General features: G+C 43.7%; 1 protein-coding gene across 1 annotated transcript in view; it reads left to right on the top strand.

Annotated features, from left to right (window-relative positions):
* The window catches only part of LOC146861822 (uncharacterized), a 627622-nt gene that overhangs the window by 279187 nt on the left and 326944 nt on the right, over positions 1–21491 (top strand). The window contains exon 5 of the mRNA XM_085643200.1: positions 8115–8177. Within this exon, the coding sequence (XP_085499326.1) occupies positions 8115–8177 (63 nt within the window). The remainder of the gene's footprint in view (positions 1–8114; positions 8178–21491) is intronic.

Below are 21491 nucleotides of genomic sequence, written 5' to 3'. Positions count from 1 at the left end.
AGTACGTATGCTATGACACTCTCTAGCCCATGTGCACTGTAACACCACCCCGAGAATATGTCATGCCACACTTGCCTTCGCACGGGTTATATTGCCCCATCTAACGTGCCTTCCTCGATGCCTATGTTATAACGCACAGCGCTATGCCATACATATTACAATCTGGGATCCATATCTTTGTCACAGTGCCTATGCAACGTTACACTCCCCAGCACATATTTTATATTACAACTTTAGAGACTAGCTATTTTACACAACACTGCCCTGTGCATATTACACTCCAAGGCGCATATCGCATAGCACGCGCTAGTGCCTGTGCTATCTTGCGCTCTCCAATGAATCTGTCATTGCGCACAATGTATTGCATATTATATTTCACGCCCCGGTTCATCTTATATCACACTTTTTGGTGCATAGTTTATACCATATACTATATCTAGTTTTTATTTTCAATCATGCTCTCAGGACTATGTTCTATATAACATTGCGTCCACCTACCCTTTTCACAGGCATTACATTTTGCAATGGGGGTGGAGGGTCACGGGGTGTTTCTGCCAAGTGAGCCCGGAGTCACAGTCACAAACGTCCTCTTCTTCCTGAATAAAAGTGAGATTATGCTGCATACTTGTTCATATTTTAAGTAGTTCGCTCAGAAACACATTTAGAAAACAATAAAGTTCCTAATACCCAACTTCTCTGAACAGTTAGCTTGTTGCCCCATTCACCTCCTCCCTATCCTCTGTTGTCTGAATCCATGGATTAGCCTCCTCCCTCCTGCCATGCATGGTCCGATGTGCTGCCACTGCCCTCCATTTAGCATGATGTACCAGTCCACTCCTCCTGCCCTCCATTGCCCAATTCTATGCCCCATCATTGACCTGCTTAGCCTCTGTGCTTAGCTTGCTGCCCCTATTCTCCTTCCCCCTGCTCTCCGATGTCTTTTTGCATTCCCCTGCTCCATCCTTTTTGCCCACCATGTTCCATGGACCTGCCACTCCTATCTACTCTGAGTGTTTTGTTGAGCTGCCACTCCCCTCCCACCTGCCCAGCATTGTCAGATGACTGTAACCTGTCCCTGCCACCTGCACCCTGCCTGTCCACATGCCATGCCCCTATCCCCTTCCTCCTGTCCTCCATGGTCCATTTTACTGCCACACCCTTCTGTCCTCCCTGGTTTGTTGTGCTGCAACTGCTCCTCTTGCCTGCCCCGCAGGGTCTGTTGTGAGGCCCCTTCCCCTGAACTCTCTTGTCTGTGCCCAGGTCCTGACCCTCCCTTCTATCCTCCATGGTCCTTTGTGCATGCCCCTGCACCCTCCTTCTTGCCCATCATAGCCATTGTGCTGCCACTAACCCTCCCGCTTGCCATGCATGGTCTTCTGTGCTGCCATGGCCCCTCCCACCTTCCGTGTGTGGTCAGTTAGCTGCCCCTGACCCCCTCCCACCTTCCCTCGATGGTCTGTGTGTATGCCATCATAGTCTCACTGTTGCTCTCCATGGTGTGTCTTATTTCTAGTGTCCATCCTGCCTGACCTCCATAGTCATCTTGCTGCTCCTGCCCTGCCCCCTTGCCCCCAGCCCTCTGTTTCCATGTGCAGAGCCCTATTCCCTCCCTCCTGGCTTGTCTGTTCCATTGTAATGCCCCTGATCCGTCCCTCCTGCCCTTTATGGTCTGTTATGCTGCAGCTTTCTCTCCTGTCTGTCCATTATGGTCAGCTAGCTACCATTGCCTCTTTCCCCTCTGTTCTCTGTTGTCCATGTGCATGGTCCTGTCCCCTCCCTATTGCTTTCTATGGATTGTTTTGCTGCACTCCCATCCCGCATGCCCTGTGTGGTGTATTGTGCTGCTGCAAACCCTGATGCCTGCCCTGTAGGGTCAGTTTGGTGCACCTCTCCATGTCCCTCCTGTCCTCTGTTATCCGAGTCCATGTCCCTACCCCAATCCCTCCTGTCTATCATTATCCAATGTACCATACTTGCGAATATTTTGAACTTGGTAAGAGGGAGATTTTGAAAAAAAACTGGGGTATTGATTTTCCCCTTTGAGTTACATTGAAAAAGAGGAGATTGTAGACAGGAGACAGATCAAATAAAGACCATTTGAGCTTAAAAACATTGGACGTTTCCTGGCTGAAACGGGTCTGTTGGCATGTATGGTTGTACTACCACTGCCTCTTACTTCTGCCCACAATGGTCTATTATATTGCCACAGCCGGTCTTGCCAGTCCTGTATTGTTGGTTTGTTGCCCCTGCCCCCCTTTCCACTGCCCTCCATAGTCTGTTGTGCTGCCACTGCCCTTCCTGCCTGCTCAGTGTGGTCAAATTGTTGCCTCTGCACTCTCCTTCCTGCCTTCAATTTTCAGAGTCCGTGCCCCTGGCCTCTGCTCCTCAACAGTATCCCAATGAACAACTAGATTGCTAACATTCTATATTTGTTACAAAAGTGTGGAACGCCTGACGTCATCTTGATGTAATCAAAACTGTAATACCTAGAGCATTTCCTTTAGAAATTACATATATGAGAGGGTCTTATTTGCATCAAACTTATGGTTAGTGCTCTAAAAAACTAAAATGAGGAAACATTTTCTGAGTTTTCAAATAGCGACAAAGAACTTTTAAATTATTTGTAATCTTTATGTTTTTTATCCAGTTGACCACTTGATTAAATGTTGCACTTAGGGGAGAGGATGTGGCGTTACTTTCAGAGCTGCAGACTTTGCAACTGGGGAACTAGGTTGGAGTTTCTGCTTCAGCTCAACATTCTGTGATTCTGGTCAAATCACTTAATCTCCCCATGCCTACAACCAAAATGAATTTGATCTTGTGTGATGTAACCAATGCTCATGTAAAGCACTCCAATACCTGACAAGTCTGCGCTATATAAAACTGCAAATACACAAAAAATAAATGTTTTGCACACTTCTGTCATTGGGCTACATGTGGGCTACATCTGGGTGAAATTTGTGCTGCATTTGGGCTCTTTTGTCTCTGGTGGCCATCTTGGGAGATTGATTTGTTATGAAGTTTCCTAATTTCCTCATTTAGTGGAGTCTCCTCAGTAGGAAATACTTTCAGTTTTTTACTTTGGTTCAATCAAGAAGACATTCAGATTTTTCACACATTTGCCATACATTCTGAATGTTAGCACTCTAGTTGCTCATTAGATCACTGTAGTAAAGCTGCTGCTCCCCAGGGAAGTCTGCTGCTGGTATTGAAAGTGCGTGTTTCAGTCTGCATGTCAGAATTTTTTTATGAAATAGAAGAGGATTTGAGAAGTCAAAATGTGTTCTAATTTTTCTTTCTGCAGCACTAATCATAATTTCTATGGCAAAATGAACCCCCTCATTTTGTTCCTTTGTAAATTAAATGTTTTAAATGATACCACTTTTTTCCAATCAAGATGGCTTCAGGTGTGCCATACTTTTGTCATAAGTAAGACTGTTAGCGCTCTAGTTGTTCGTTAGAACACTCTAGGACATTCTGTCATTGGGCTATACTTGGGCTACATCTGGGTGATATTTGTGCTCCATTTGGGCTCTTTTGTCTCTGGTGGCCATTTTGGGGGACTTATTTGTTAGGAAGTTTCCTAATTTCCTCTTTTACTACAGTCTCCTCAGTAGGAAATACTTTCAGTTTTTTACTTTGCTTCCATCAAGAAGGCATTCAGATGTGTCACACATTTGCCATAAATTCAGAATGTTAGCTCTCTAGTTGCTTATTAGATCACTGTAGTAAAGCTACTACTCACCAGGGACGTCTGCTGGTGGTAGGGAAAGTGCATGTTTCAGTCTGCATGTCAGAATTTTTTATTGAAATAGAAGAGGATTTGAGAAGTCACTCAAAATGTGCCCTAATTTTTCTTTCTGCAGCACTAATCATACTTTCTATGGCAAAATGAACCCCCTCATGTTGTTCCTTTTTAAAATAAATGTTTTAAGAGTTACCACTTTAGTCCAATCAAGATGGCTTCAGGTGTGCAATACGTTTGTCATAAGTAGGACTGTTAGCGCTCTAGTTGTTCTTTAGAACACTCTGGGAAGCTGCAGTAGAACACAAAGGAATCAACTGACAGTCTCTGCCCTTCTTGGATGTACATGTTTTACTGAGAATGTCAGACTTCATTCTCACATGAGAAAGATAATGTGAATTTACAGAAAATATGCTCTCAGTTTATCTTATAGATCACCTTCCAAACCTCTGTGGGAAAAGCATGAGAAAATAGTTTTCTCTCAAACATGATTCATGATATCACAGCAGAAGGCTTTTTCACATGGTAAAATCTCCTTAGGACACACCACAATTCCTAAAATGAGTATGGTACCATCAACAAATGATTTATAATGTATCTAAAGTCTTAAAACCTTCTATTAACTGCAATGCTTTTTAATGAGGTGCTATCGTGTATATTGGTCCCAAGATGGCTGCCAACACTTCTTGGATGAAGTACTGACAGCCAATCAGATCTCACGATGAGATTTGTGGTTAGGCTCCGCCCAGTTATATCTATCTTTTTAACTCTAATTTTCTCAGGAACTACTGAACGGATTTACACCATTTAAGCAAAAGGCACGAGTCTGAACTACCTCTTTGCCAAATGTGGTGTTATTCCGCTCAGCAGTTCGGGCTGTAGCTGCGTCAACAGGTCCTATGGGAAAATGCATGGGGAAAACGTGTTTTGGGACCCACTTTTTTTCTCGGCCCCCACTTGACGAATCACCGTGAAATTTTCAGGATAAGAGTGGACCAGAGCTGGCCAAAATTTTGGAAAATTTCGCTAAGATTCGTCAATCGGCGCCAACATTATTCCAAATAGAATGCTGCTGATTTCCTATGGAAAATAGGTCCTAACTATAACTACCTACTGGCAACTGCCAGTAGGTAATATAGTTAGGAATTAGTTACCATAGGAAATTCGTAACATTCTTTTCCCAATAACTTTGGCGCCGGATGACAAATCTTCGCGTAATTTATTTTTAATAAAAAAAAAAATTAACAAAAGGAGGGGAAAGAGCCCCCATAAGAAACCTGGGGAGATAGCTTTAAGAAAAATAAAAGAAAGAAATTATACAGACTTTATTAAACTTTGCAAATTAATGTTTAGTGGTTACTCCATAATCTATAAACTAACTGTCTCCACCTATCCAAGACTCACTAGTTTCCCTTGTATGTAAGACTATTTAGTCCCTTGCCGCCATTTGGCCTGGACCTTCTGCCCTCTGTGTTCCGAATATACTAACTGTGCTTGTCCATCTTTAATAATTTTTAAACGAGCTGGTTTTTGCAGAAAAACATGTGCCCCTTCGGATAGGTGCAGTAGGTCAAGCTTTGATGGCAGCTGCCTGCCTCAAAAGAAAGTTCCCAAAGTATATAAGGATTGGTCGAGGATAGTGACCTGCAGGCTTTTTTGAAATTGCTGGTAATCTGTGCGCCCGCTGCATTTGACGATCCCAATCCAACAATTCAGGGAAGGCTTTCTGAAATAATTGCACTGCATATGTTTGAGGATCATTTCTTTCTACGGCTTCTGCCACCCCAAAGAGCCTAAGATTATTCCGGCGCTGCTAGTTCTCTAAATCCTCAATCTTGCTTTGCAGAAAAGTAAGTTGGTTCTCATGCTCTTCAGAGACTTTGACGGATCTAGAAACATGTTTTTCAGTGTCTGTGACCCGCTGTTCAGCTCTGTGATATCTGATGTGAGTGTCAATATTAGAGTATTTACATCTTCTAGAGATTGATTAATCACCGAGCTATCTGCCCTAGCTTGTGCATAGTATTCTTGAGGTTCTTCTCTTTGAGCTTGCAGAGCCTGAAGAATCACTGCTGCAGAAGATTCCACTGATCTAGTAGTTGAAAAAAATGTTCCGTCCTCACTCGCAGTAGCAACTAGAGAAGCAGATCCTGAAATCGATTCCACCTGACCATCATTAATAGTTAGATCTATCTCAGAGGATGTGGTTTACTGGTATTTTGAGAGATACATTTTGCATCAAATCCTGAGCCAGAGAGTCTTTATGTTAAATTATTCACCTCCCCTTTACCATTACCCAATTACACAGAGGGCTATTAGTTGTGTCTTGCTTGCCAACAATAATATTGGTATCTCATGAGTCTCGCAAATCACCTTGTCTGTCAATTCCCCTTTTGGAGTGTCCTATAGATTTAATCTCAACACTGTCTTCCTTTCGGCCAGGCAACAGAGTGATCAATTCAGAGTGAGATATTCCATCTTTTAAAACCAAATTATTTGTGTTATTGCTGGTGATATTCGGGGTGTCAAGGCACTGGGGGTAGTAGGGAAGATCAAGCAACATTAATGTCAGTGGAGATATTTAAAGGGTCTGTAACCTGATCCTGCAGGGGTACGTTAATATCTGCTTCTTTACTTCCATCAGTATCTATACGAGTACCACAATGTATCTGCCCATTCCCAGTATCAGGTACTTGTCTCCATGTATACCCCATGGCTAAGTTATACTGCTGCTTTCTACTATCAAGGCAATTATCCAGTTAGCATTAATCCGGCTGAAAGTTTTTTAACTGTATGATCTCTGCTGCTTCAGCTTCTTCCTTTGATCCTCCATTCATCTTGCTGCTCCAATCAGTCAATCTTAACGAGGCAAGACTTTCCTCGTCGTCAGGCAGTGAAAGGTCAGTTTCCAGTCCATTCTCCAGTCCTCAGAGATAGGAGTTGTAAAATTCCCACACTCGCAGACTGATCCAGGCTTACAGCCAGTGTCAACCAGCAATATCGGCAATATCTCTGCCAGTAATTTAACAACAGCCTCCATTAATGCCTCCATTTATCTCCCCCTCCTGTGGGAATTTAGAAAAACCGCCAGGATTAATAATTTCAGGGGCTTTACCTGATTGTAATATTTTCATTATAGGGCGTCAAACTTTAGAAGCAAGCAGCCTTACCTTTAGAAGCTGGAAGATGTGTTTCTGGGGCTGCAGCTGCCAGGTCAGTTTTAGCGGCGGAGGACCGCAAACCAGCTTTGCCTCCCTTCAGAGCTGTTGTTTTTGGCGGAGCCATTCCAGATGAAGCACAAGCTAGTGTTCGTTTCAGGGAAAACCAGCCAAGAGAAGAGCGCCGTAAGTGAAGCAACCCCCGACGAGTGAGGCCCCAGACCCTCTGTGGTCTTCCTGCAATCGAAGCCAATATCAGGCGTGTCCCAGTTGAGTAAACAAAATTTCAGCGTGTTTCCCTCCTTGCATCGGTTTTAATGTAAATTAATTTTTAAGTCACCCCAAGCACTCCAATAGCCATGGTTCATCCGTCGCAAAAAGCCTTTGTCACTGTTCATGTATCGATTACTTCATCACCCTCTTCGATTTTAATCCCAGACAAAGTGGTGCGGAAGCGGCTCCGGACGTGATGCCCAGCGGCACCAGTGATCCACCATCTTCCTTTCCCTGGCCGCTCGTGCCCCTGCTCTGCCTTCTGCAGAGGTAAGTGGGCCAGGGACCTGCGCAGACCCAGCTATGGATGGTGGTCTTTGTGGTGAGACGTGGGTGCACCTTCTGAATGTGCAGAAGGACGGTGGCCACACCTTTCCCTCATGGACAGTGGACCTGAAGCCCTGTAAATATCTGTTGTTGATGCGGAAACTGCTGAGGTCAGGGAGTGGATATATATCAGGCTATTCTAGTGATTGACAGATTTGCACGGCACCAGAACAACAAAAGTTCCCAATAAACCACCCAGAACACCAGCAGCTCTATAGATAATGTGTACTAAGCACAGAGGGGAAAGGAGAAGGGGAGTAAAGAAGAAACAGCCTGACAACTGTGGTTTCCTCTCCAGAAGGTATTTTCTCTCTTATGTCTAGCGCTCTATAATGTTAACCTTCCCTTGTGATGTAGAAACTGCAAGATAACATAAACAGATTATGCATTAACCTACTACAACCTGATTAATTATTATCCTACTATTACTTTCATTTTTCTTAAAACACATACCCTACAGTTTAAGGCTATTGCTCCTCTTCTATGCTTTACAACTGAAATTTCTTCTTATCTTCCTAGCTTTTAGCATGCCTTGTATAAGTCGTCAGTTACTTACTTTTCCAAAAAATGATAGTAATGCAATTTAAATCATAGTTATTTTTTTCTTCCAGGGCAATTCCCTATGCAAAATAGGGCTCCGTACCAGCAGAGCCTGGATATGCTGCCTCCATTAGGTAAGTGTTTTATTTTTTAACTCGACAGCTTAAATGCTTGTTTTTTTAGCTTCTTGTTGTAATTTTCTATTTAATTAATGTAGCTCGACAAAAAGAAGAAATTGCAGGTATTATTTCTTTTCTTCATTTCCAGTTTTTTCCTCAGCAAGATTTTTCATTTGACATAAATCCGCAATGTCAGGATTAAGCTCTATGTTAAGACAATCTTCCACAGTGTTTCTCCATTCATTGCTCTATAACCTCCCTAGGAAATTCAAGGAGCGCCATGCTAGGATTTAGTATAAGAGACACTAATCACTCAGCAAGGCACCCTCAGAACTGAGACGCTGCCCAGAAAATAAACAGTCTCCTCACAAGGAAGTTACAGAAGAAATTAAATGACACTACCAAGACGCTTTACACAAACTAAACCTACGCGACAGAGTGCTTAGAATAAGGCTGCTTCCTTAAGAATTTCCTCAGGTGAGTGAAGTGGCGTTCGTTAGTTACCGCGTGAATGGAATGTGAAATTCTATTCATATTTGGAGAGAAAACAACAAGCGCTCTGTAGGGAAAGCTGAGCTGGCAGACATCTTTAGTTTCCAGCGCTGCCAGCTCAGTCTCCAATCTTTACTACAGGTAATCCTTTGCCACCTTCTGTTAATTTTACCGGTTGATATACTGGCCAGTACTGAGTGGTTTGCAGGAATCCTAAAGATCCTGACAGTATACGACCCAAGAGGACTAAGGTACTTGGCCTGCTCCCCCGAACTGCTCATGATCCAACTTGAGAGTCCTCTATCATGGCGGTCAGCAGGCCGGGTGGCCCTCGATTGTGGAGCAGGCCCAGGAGACAGTTGTTGAGCCCCAGGAAGCTTGAAAGGTTCTTTTCCTGTGGCATTATTGGGCCTGTGCTTCATTGACAGGGGTGGACTTGCCTTTTCAGGATGCCTGTTAGGGGTCCAAAACATTTAGGTCCCTGGGGGGTTCATCGGATGTGTAATTGGATAGAGGCCCTATGCACCCTTCTCCTGGCCCAATCCTCCTGCGCTTGCCATATCTTGCAGCTGCGGGAGCCCCTCTCCCTCTAGGTATGTCCATCACCAGAGGACACTACCGACCAGGGGAAATCTACTCTAAACCAGCGACTGACTAGCTGGGGTACCAGGAATCCTTGGACAAAGAATGGAATCATATATAGCCCCCTTGGTGGTCCCTCAGCCAGGGCCCTGCATCTCTTTGCTCAAAGTCATAATGCCGGGTGGACGGAACAGATTAACTTCAGCTTTTTCCCAGAAAAAGACGGACAAACATGCAACATGGGTCCTCAATATTTCACTTGTGGCTACTACTGACTCTGTGGATGCTCCATTGGTTCTGCATCAACATAATCAGACCTCTACTGTTGTCATGCTCCAGACCAACCCAGACTCTAAATCTACTTTGGCAACAAAAATTAGTGTATTCAGGTGGATGTCTCTCTTCTCAGACAAGATCTCTGGAAGCATCCAATATCCAGCTTCATGCCTGGAGTTTGTCTGATCACACCCCTTAGAGATGCATGCTCATTGCGGCTGTCCGTGCTCCTTGACACCCTAGCGGCTCAGCTCATAGTGGCTGACCCAAAAGCCCTTTAAGGACACTCTGAGCAAAAATATGACACAATTCTTTGGAGACAATGTTGCATCCATTGACTCTGCTGCACCCCTAGGGGGTGCCTACTATGTGGTAATGAGGGGAAATATGAGTTCACAGCTGGGGCCAAAAAATGACCAGAGCACACAAGATTGTGGCCCAGCATCAGACAGTACAGGAGGCATGGTGTGCCTATCCTGAGAAGACACAGCACGTTGGCCCTCAGGTGCTCTGAAACTCTGAAGCAGGAAACTCTGGCAGGTGTCTTATTGTCGGCTTTATGGGCACAACAATAAGAAAGGAACACTGGTTAAAACCCAATTAGAATGCAATTCACAACCTTGATTAAGGACGAGCCAGGCAATACTCAGTATGCCATTTACTACTCAGAACTCAATGCTGAGCCACAAAGTCGCTCAGTGGTAGAACTTCAATCATGCCTCCACCGTCAAACCTTGTTGTTTGAGTGCTTCTCAACAGTGAGCACTAGAGGATCCCCTCACAGCAACTGAGTTCATGGATGCTACCGCTCAGTGGGCAGATGGGAAAGCCCTGGGCCTCAATGATCTCCCAGTTCAGATCTTTCTTGCCAACGTACTCATACAGCTGCTACTGGATCTATACACAGAGGCACATAACAGTGGGCAACTACTGGAGACCTGGAAGAATCTCACATTGTCACTGTTCTTTAACCAGGCTGCACTCAGCATTGATGTTTATAGTTTCAAACAGTTACTTTGCATCCAATTTGTAATGTGAGGCTTGCAACTCCAAAAATGGTTTGCCTTATCTTCAACATCAGATAAAATTGACACCACAATTTATGTGTCGTCGGCGTGGCAAAATTCTGCAAAGCCAAAACTTCAGATAAGATAGGCCAGAGGGGTAACATAGATATTAAAAAGTGAGGGGCTAAGAGAGGACCCCTGAGGTACCCCAAAAGGGAAGGAGAATGGGTCCAAGATAAAATCTCCCAGCCCGCTACCAGCTCCGTCTCACACAAAATGTAGCAAACTGTGGGGTAACATGAGGTTATCATCTTTGCCAACTGTGGAAAACAACTTTCTAAGATCACTATTGGATTTACCCGAGTACCTATATCCTCCCACTGCTGTGGGACACTGGTGTAAAATCAATCTCAAGTAAGGCAAGACTCTGGGCCTGATTTAGATCTTGGCAGGACTACTGCCCTCCTGCCGCAATGGCAATCCGCAGTTCTCCTTTGAGCTGACTGCAGTCACCTTTTTTCAGGGTCCCACTTCCGAATAAGTCTCGGAATGCCATTGTCCAGGTCCTTACTGTGCTCCTGCTACATGACTACGACACCCAGCAACCCCTTTATTGCCGTAATCGAAGGTAGGCTTCTGTGTCACTTGTCTCACCATGAATAGTATGGTATCATTTGGTTTCACCTCATGTATTTTTACAGTGCTCTTAAATGGTATTTTTTATGTGCCACGCATAAGTATACAACTTACCACTTATCGTGGTGACATGAACACACCTGTAGTGACACATAAAAAATATTTTGAAGGAGGTGGTTGGGGGGTGTTGTGCTTGTAGTGACTGTGGATGTACATTCAATAGTGTGTGTATGTTAGTGTGCAATGCGATATGTCAACAAAAAGGACAGTAGACATTATCTACATATACATTATGACACATTCACAACATATATATGTGTTTTAAAATAATGACACCTAGTACTTACCTGTCTCCAGAGAAGCAGGGCCTCACTCCATCAGGACTCCACTGCCAGCACATTAGGAACAAGCCTGACGGCGGCGCAGTACTGTCAGCCAGCAGCAAAGACTGCTGCGGACGCAGGAACCTGGCTGTAGCCACAACATCTAAATATGGCTGGATTGGCTGCCGTCATCTCGACGGAGAAACCGCCGCTGCAGCAGGATGAAGATGGTTTTCCCGCCAAGATCTAAATCCGGCCATTAGACATATTGGGGGAAATTGAGGTCCACTTCGACCTCAAACAATACTACTGTGCCTTTAAAGAAATAGCTGTTATGGACAAGGGGAAAAAGACCAACTGAATAACCAACCTCGAGACATTACTAACTTAACTGGGTGTAAATGTCTTTTGCATAACCAAGCCCCACACGGATCCCCTAGCTAAGACCTGTGTTAAGGAACTGGACTGGGCCCATGTCTAGGGTTTCGAAGTTAGTGACAAGAACACAGGAACCGTCACCCTCGATTATATGGACCTTAAGTACCACTATAGGTTTTAGAGGCTTTCTTTCGGCACCCCTAGCAAGGAAATTGTATGCCAAGTTCAGGTTTGCTTCCTTTACCATAAACTCCTTTTCCCATTAGTGGATAGATCGTCTTGACCAGAGTACTGGGTGCCCAGTCTGCTGACAGGTGGGTGAGACACTTATATATAAAAAATAAAATCTGCCCCGACTATTACTGCCCATGGAAAACGTGGTTACTCCCGATCTGCAGACAGCTAGGCATGAGACAGTGCTACACTCCACTTATGCTGTTGCGTGCTGAAACGAATGAGGCACTCGTGTGTGCACTAGCGAAGTTTCTACATTGAAGTTGGACCATCTGAGCGAATGTTATGTCTCAATAGTAATTTGCTGCTCTTGAATAGCTAAAGTTGCTGCCTAACGCTATGTTATACACTTTAGAGTCATTGACCCATGGCGCTTTTTTTAATGTGCCCTTAACGGCGTTGGTTGATTCCCCTAAAGTCTTTGCACTTTAAAATCCTTTGCTGTGGGTACGGCCCTTCCTGAATAACATGTTTGTGTATAGTGATGTCATCGTATTTATGTCACTTGATATTATATACATAAGCACAGAATTGAATGCAATAAATTGACTTTATATCTATGTGACACAACTGAGTTTTATGGGTTTCTATCTACTTCCTTATGTTTTTATGTAGGGAATTGTCTATCCAATAGACAATCTTGGTATTCAATCCCTGGCTCTGGGACTTACTCTGGTTCATATGTTCTCAAATGTTGCTATGATTTATACTAACGGGGGAGGCAGTTCTAGGGGGAGCTGCAGAGACATCCCGAAAATATAGACTCAGGATTCCTCCCTATGCACTTCTATGCAGACGATGCAGTGCTCATTGCCAAAATACGGCGAGCACTGCAAGACTGATAGAGGATTACACCACATCTATGGAAAACTTGGACCTGCTGGTAAATTCATTTAAGACCTATGTACTAATTTCTGGTTCACGCCGTGAAAAAACTCCAGTTTTTCACATAGAAGAGCGAAGGGCTGTAGTGGCCGAACTGTTTTCATACTTGTGATACACTGATGGGAAGTTTTCCTGGAAAAAATGGTCTTAAATTGGGCACTGTTGCTAGAAAAAAGCTCAGCGTAAATGTTTAATTTTACAAAGAAATTTGGGTTGAAACCTATCCCTGACATTTTAGAAATATATGCAGCCAAAGCTGTCTTCATCGCTGCCTATGGGGTCACAGTCTGGAGCATGGTGGATAGTGAACCGCTCCAGCGAGCTGAGGATGCTTTTGGTAAAAGACTGTTAGCCTTGCCCCGAAGTTGCTCGAACTTCATATGTCACAGTCAGTTGGGCTTACCATACCTTACAGATACTATCTGTCTCGTGCCAATTTTACTCTGGCAATCGATATGGAGAAATGTTTATTTTATCTCCTGCGGTTTTACATATGTTTTAACCGTTTTAACTGTAATCTTTTATGACTGAAAAAATGGCGAAATAAAGATCAAATGATGATGATGATATGGAGAAGGGAGGCTGAAACCTTGAACCAAACCGCATTGAGGGATTATTTAATCCTTGATTTCCCGCACAAGATCCCCTGGTTGCAATACGTTAACACCCTGGAGGAGTTTGGGCTTTTTCAAATTTTTTGAGTCTTCCGCCACATGTTTGTCAATTACAAAGACAAGGCTTAAGGAGATTTTCTTAGCAAGGACTGCTGCAAATAGAAGGAATATTTTACAGAACAAGGGAACCCAAAGGAAATAAGACAGGGACCTTGGGCAATTTCATGTTATAGAGAACAGTGGTCCCTATTCAGGAGAAATACAGTGTGATAGATAACCATACACTTAGAATAGAATGTATGTCTTTTGTCCAGCCGGACAAGAATTTATTTTCATAGTATTTTTCAAAAGTAGTATCAAATAAAACATTCAAATGACAAGTGGGCACAGCCGTGACCAACAGAACACAAGACAGAACAATGAACACAGAATTGGCCAAAAGGCAAGCCAAAATGGGTCTGTACAGTTGTTCTCAGTATAGACAGACACAAATTAATCATTTAACACCATTGCACAATGTGTTATAGCTTGAGTCTAGTGCATAGGGTGTTTGGGTGACACCCAAACACCCTGTGTCCACTTGTCATTTGAATGTTTTATTTGATACTACTTTTGAAAAATACTATGAAAATAAATTCTTGTCCGGCTGGACAAAAGACATACAATCTATTCTAAGTGTATGGTTATCTATCACACTGTATTTCTCCTGAATAAGGACCACTGTTCTGTATAACAGCAAATAGAAGGAAGGCAAACAGGAATAAAGTCACTGTTAGGCTGTATCAAGCGCCTCCCCCTAAACAAGGTGCCCGTCTTACTTCGTTTTTGTCTGGAATTTGCTGCCCTGTTTTATCTTGACAAGATTCAGTCTAAATCATATTCCAACGCTGCTTGGCTTCCCTGCAAATTCTCATTTTATAAGTGGCCTTTGTCTTTGTCCCATGGACTGCGTGTCAACCCAGTCAAATTTACATTTACTATTTTTCTGTACATTCTACGCCGTAGAAAGGAAAAGATTTCTTGTCCTGCTTTGCAGATATATAATTTTAGACAGTGTCACCCAGCAGTATTTTATTCACCAGCTTGATGACCCATTGGTTTGTCATACAGTGATGTAATACCTTTGGGCTCGCTTGAAGTGCAAGTGATCCCACTGATCTGTTTCTTAATGTAAAAGAATGTAAAGTTATACGTTTCCTGCTAGAATATTTTAATGTATGAATGTCTAGAAGTAGTTTCAGTATGAATCATGAATTTTTCACTTAATTATTATGCCTGTTTTTATATGTGTGTACTTTTTATCCTACGGAAACTAAGAGAAATAACGATTTTTTGACTGACTGTGATATATTCATAATTATAATTATGTACAGTATAGTGACATTGTTATCCTGAGACAAGGTCAATTTAATTCAGTGTTTTCTTAGTGATGTTAACTTTACCATGCGTGCCATATTTGAATGTTTTTTGTGTTTGTTTGCTATTTATGGTTTAATTAACTAGTATTATTGACTGAATGATTACAAAATCTCAATGAACAGAATACTTCAAAAAATTGGCTGAATGGTTGGATAGATGACTACATTTATTTTGCATTCAAGAGGGACGTTTCTGCCTGTTTAAAAGAATAATGTGCTTTAATGCCTCCCTGTAAAGTGCATGATTTTTCTCACACATAAACTGATTGCAAAGTACTCTGAATCAGGATGAAATGAAGGAGAAGCTTATATCACCTAAGTAAAGATGGTGATATCTTGGAGCAACACGATCATTTGTATTGACTTGTGGAAATGAGCCTTTTTAGGGGCTCACCGGTGCAGGGGTTCACCCTTATCTGTCCACGGGTCCTTAGACCAACAAAATAGAGATTGGCACTGAAGCTGAAATGTCAAATAAGAAGTTTATTATTCACTCATGAGTGAGACTACATTAATACAACACCCTCAGGCACTGTAGGAGGTAGTACATGGAATTCAGAAATCATGGGTCTTTTATACCCACTTTGTTGCACAGTAAGCATGGAGACTCAAATAGAAGGTGCAAGCATGCACAGGAATAGCTATCGACTAACATGGTCAGACAAACATTACTTAGTCAGCAGAGTGGGAGGAGAAACAGAACTGCTTACACCAGTTGGAATAGCCTGACAGTTACATTCTAAAACAGGTGCATTCTAGCAGCCACAGGCCTTTCTGAGCATACATTGCTCTGGCTCAGTGCTGAAGGAGTTAACTACAGTTGATGATTCAAGCAGAATAGAAAAGCAAGCAACAGTGAAGATGGAAGAGTCACATGGCTAACAAAATGGATGCCACAATCAAAATGGATTCAGCTTATGCTAACAGCGATTTCTGTTGATTCCCACAGATGACCCTTTTAGCATTAGCTGAAGACATTCCTTATGATTTAGAGGGAACATGGAAAATATCTTGCACATCTATTTTCATCAATTTTCTAATCTCCTGGTCTATTACTAGTCAGACATTTACATTTACATTCTTAGCATTTTGTTTAGCTGGTATACATGAGGTACAGGTAGAAACACAAAGGAAACAAAGCATCCGGTCACATTGAATACATAAGCAGCAGATAAAGAGGATCGCAACAAATATACATGGAGCTGACAATAGTTTCCAGCCCCAGGCAGTAATCATTGTCTAAAGCCATCCAGTCAAAGTCCATGTTCCTGAATATGGATGTATTTCAGTGGCTATTTTATGTAGTTTAGAAATTGCCTCAAAAACTGAAGGGGTGTGGTCAGGGATATGGACACATATAAACATCTGCTCCCAATGATGCGGCATGCTCCACCATGGTCTGCAAGGACGACGAAGAGCACCATCCGGTTTTGGAGCACCACAATTCTCGCAATTTGTAGTTCTTCCATGATGTTTCCAAGTGCCATAGCTGTCTGATTGGTTACAGCCTCTACAACATGTGTCAAGCGTCTGATCTTTCTGCTGTTTAAGGCGGCACCAACAAAGAACAGTCTCAAATTAAAGTCAACATACTGCTGCAATGCAGTATCAGTTTGATCCTCCTCATCGTGATTTATTGTCCTCTTGAATCGGTTTTTAGAAATGTCTATAGTCTTTATGATAAGATGCAGGTGCCAAAAACACAGGTGGTAGCAACAAGGACACAAAACAAGTTCCCAACCAACCAATGGGTAAATGATAGTAACCCTTATTTCCACAAATAAAATAGGTGTTGTGTGATGACATAAAACTGCTATTGTTCACTCCAGTAATATTCAACACCAGAGTACAGTCACTTTTCCCCACAGGAATACTGCCAATATTGTTCACACAAAGGTCTGCTCGAGCTCTAGTAACAGCTATAACAGGAGGTCCATTACCCTTGGTAATTTGAGTATTGGGGAAAACATAGTCTGTGGAGGAATTTCCTCGGAGATACTCCTCCATTTACCATACAGCTCCTTTAGCTTGTGGATTTCCATCTTCATCAGGGTAACACACCTTGTTTAATCGGGCCTTCAGTCCACCTACATCAGCATTAGTAATATTAGCAATTTCAGAAGCCCACAACAATGCAAACCAGGCAAGAACCATTGTACGAAAACTGCAGAGGTATAAAAGGTGTTCCTCTCTTTTTCTGATGAGCTAGCATCATTCCACACACCCAACATTTGGCAATGTTCGTAGCATTATGGGTGTGGTGCAACATTTGAATGAAAGTATTGTTGAGCTAAGACTGTGTTTCTTCTCATGATAAGGGAGAGTGTAGTAATGGTGCTCAATGGGGACAGGAGTAGTAGCAGTCAGTAGATTTCGAGCAGGAGGTCTCCCTCTACAACCTATGTTATTGTAGCAATGATGATAACAATGGAAGTAAGCCCAATAATGAACATATATTTTCGATCAGACTCTGTAGTAGTTGATTTTTTCTCCGTAGGCATGTTCATCTCGACATTGAACAATCAAAGCAGATGGGGCCCCAAGGTCCTGGGCAGCCATTGGTTTCTTGACTGAGGTTGAGACGGGTATCACTAGAAGGGTACCCCCCATTTGCTACTCAGACTTTCACTAACCCAGTACAATTGCTCAAACAGTCTTTTTCAGCAAGGAAGTGTCTTTCTTCCGGGGTCGCAGCTAATATTGAGATGTACCAGGGATCGTGTGGTCCGGGGAGACTTCCTCAGGTCCTTCACGTGTTGTGGCTTGTCCTTTCTCTGCAGCCAGGATGTCGCAGTGATCTGCCAACACAGCTGGGCTCACTAGGTCTTGCAACACCTTCCGGCAGTTTGTTGCATGGACCCAGTTCTTCCGATTGGTCACTCGTACCGCAGTCTTGGTAGCCAGAAGTACCTGTTCCGGGCCGCGCCACCTCAGTGCTAAGGAGCTGGCTCTCTGGACGAAATGGCCAGGCCGTAGATCATGGCACTCACCCTGCGACCTGTCTGGAAGAGTATCCCGAACCTGTTGATAAATAGAAGACAAACTGTCAGTCAACTGAGACAAATAGTCGTTCATCAATACATAAGGTACATCATGTATAGTGTGTGGCTTAGGAATTCCCCAAATATTCATTGGCCTTCCAAATACCACTTCATACGGTGTGAGGCCAGATCGTCTATGTAGTACCGATCTAATGGATAATAAGGCCAAGGGCAGTGCATCAGGCCATTTCAAAGATGTGGAAGACTGAATTTTGGCCTACTTGAGTTTGAGGATAGAGTTATAGCATTCTACTAGCCCTGCTGATTGTGGGTGGAAAGCTGCATGGAACTTCTGCTTGATTCCCAATCCTTTCATAAGGTACTCAACAACTTTCCCAATGAAATGGGGTCCGTTGTCACTCCACAAAACTACAAATTCCAAATCTGGGAAAAAACTCCTTTAGGAGCACTTTTGCTGTAGTAAGAGCTGTATTATCTTTCGTAGCGTATGCCTCTATCCATTTACTAAAGGCACAGACCACTACTAGGACATATTTCAGATTATTACAGCGTTCATGCTGGATTTAATCTATTTGCAGAACCTCAAAAGGTGCAGTTAGTATTGCAAACCTTCCTGTTGGAGTTCGTGTTGCCTTTCCAAGATTATACTGAAGACAGATCAGACAAGACTCGACTATCTTTTTAGCTGTGCCGGCAATATCTTGATGATCCCAAACTTGCATAAGTTGCTTTGCCATTGAGGATGCTCCAACATGTGCCGGCCCATGTGCCATGTGAATCATGGGGTGTAAATAGGCTGTGGGTAATTTCCACTTAGTCATTTCTTTATTCCTCCAACAGCCCTCATCAGCCAATGTTCCCTCCTTGGACCATTGGTCTAGCTCATCAATCAATCAATCAATCAGGAACATTTATAGAGCGCGCTACTCACCCGCGAGGGTCTCAAGGTGCTGGGGGGGGCGTGGGGTGCCGCTACTGCTTGAAGAGCCAGGTCTTGCGGTGCTTCCTGAAGGAGAGATGGTCCTGGGTCAGTCGTAGGGGTGTGGGGAGGGAGTTCCACGTCTTGGCCGCCAGGTAGGAGAAGGATCTTCCTCCGGTGGTGGATCTGCAGATCCGTGGGACTGTGGCGAGGGCGAGGCTGGCGGAGCGGAGCTGGCTGGTGGGTGTGTAGAACGTGAGGCGGGTATTGAGGTATTCGGGGCCCATGTCGTGGAGAGGCTTGTGTGCGTGGGTGAGGAGTCTGAAGTTGATCCTCTTGCTGACAGGGAGCCAGTGCAGGTCTCTCAGGTGTGCTGAGATGTGGCTGTGTCGGGAAATGTCCAGGATGAGTTGTGCAGATGCGTTCTGAATGCGCTGGAGTTTTTTCTGAAGTTTGGCGGTCGTCCCGGCGTAGAGGGCGTTCCCGTAGTCCAGTCGGCTGGTGACGAGGGCCTGGGTGACTGTCTTCCTGGTTCCAGTGGGGATCCACCGGAAGATCTTTCGGAGCATGCGGAGGGTGTTGAAGCAGGAAGATGTAACGGCATTGACTTGCCTGGTCAGCGTGAGGGAGGAGTCGAGGATGAAACCCAGGTTGCGTGCGTGGTCCGTGGGCTTGGGGGAGGTGCCAGGCGGAAGGGGATGGTCCGAGGATGAGGACTTCCGTCTTGTCTGAGTTCAGCTTCAGACGGCTGAGCTTCATCCATTCTGCGATGTCTTTCATTCCTTCCTGGAAGCTGGATCTGGCGGTGGCGGGGTCGTTGGTGAGGGAGAGGATCAGTTGGGTGTCGTCAACAGAGGCAGATTGCTGCATGTCCAACACCTCTTGCCTGGCATCATGCCAACGTTCAGCTTGTGACAACCACATTCATGGGTGTAGTACTTCGCTGCATTGCAGTTTCACGAGCTGTGTAATCAGCAAAGGCATTCCCTGCTCCTATTTTGTCAGTTACTTTCTTGTGGGCGCTACACTTAACAATTGCTACTTTCTTAGGATATGTCAAAGCAGTAAGGAGATTATGTTCTAATGCCCCATGCACTATTTGTGTCCCGTGTGATGTAAGAAAGCCTCTTTCCTTCCAGAGTTGCCCAAAATCATGAGCCACTCCAAAAGGATATAGGCTATCAGTGTAGATGTTAACAGACAAATCTGTGCGAAGCTCACATGCTCTTGTTAATGCTATCTACTCAGCTGCCTGAGCTGACTTCTGTGGAAAGAAAAGCTAGGAATCCACTGCCTACAGAAAGAAGTAAGGCCAATCAGTGCACAAACATCCTTCTGAGTACGGGGCACAGGCGTTTCTAAAATAGCTTGAATGCGATCTGGTGTGAGTGCACGTCCCTCCTTAGACAGGAGGTGACCTAAGTAGGTAACCTGCTGTCTACAATATTGCAATTTCTTCCGAGAGACTTTGTGATGATGCGACGCAAGAAATGATAGCAACAACAGTGTTAATTCTTCACACTGTTCAGGGGTATCAGCAGCCAACAAGATGTCATCGACAAATTGAATAACAGCCACCCCTTTTGGCACATGGGAAGAATCAAGCTGCCTTTTTAATGCCTGGCTACAGATGCTAGGACTCTCTGTATACCCTTGTGGAGCTCTACAAAATCTGAAGGATCGAATATTTGAAGTGAAGCCGAACAAATAACGGCTGTCAGGGTGAATAGGTATCGAGAAAAATGCATTCTTCAAGTCAATTACACTGAATGTAGTTGCAGTAGGAGGAACCATAGTGAGAAGTGTTGTGATATCAGAGACTACCGGGTATTGGGGCACTACTATCTTATTGACCTCTTGTAAGTCAATAATAAATCTATAGACTTTAGAATCAGTGTCTTTTTTCAAAATGGGAAGAATAGGGCTATTACAGGTATTGTAGGGGACTTCTTCCACAACCCCACTCTGATCAAATCCTGAACAATGTGTATTAGTGCTTCTTTGCCTTCCCGAGTTATTTTATATTGGTCCAGTCGAGTCAACGAAGCACCTTCCTTCACTTGAATATGCACTGGTGGGATAACCATTTGTCCCACATCAGTATCTGATGTAGCCCACAAGGTACTAGGTAACGATGACAGAGCAACATCCTCTTTAGTAAGGCAAGACCTCTCAACCATTGGATAGTTATCATTTAAAATAACACACACATTTTCTGGGGAACAACGTATTGTAGCATGAAAATGTTTAAGCATATCGATACCCACAATGTTATCTGGCGTGTTAAGGGAAAGCAAAAATGGACATGCTGCAGTAAATTTATCAAGACTAAATGCAAATGGCTGTGACAGTGGGCTAAGGGAAGGTGTCCCATCAAATCCTATTGATGTTATCACTGTGCCAGACAGGGGAGCCCTAGGAACCAATTGTTTAGACAGAGCACTACGAGTAGCTCCCGTATCAACCAGAAACTGAGCAGTAGAACCCAAGACTTTTGCATCAACATAGGGACCCCTCTGATCTACTGGGACCTCAACCAGTTCCTTACTCCATCCCAGGCATT

The sequence above is a fragment of the Triturus cristatus genome, chromosome 2_2 (assembly GCF_964204655.1).
Source record: "Triturus cristatus chromosome 2_2, aTriCri1.1, whole genome shotgun sequence".
NCBI lineage: Eukaryota > Metazoa > Chordata > Amphibia > Caudata > Salamandridae > Triturus > Triturus cristatus.
Note: the sequence above shows the minus strand (reverse complement) of the source record. Positions and strands in the feature narration are given on the sequence as shown.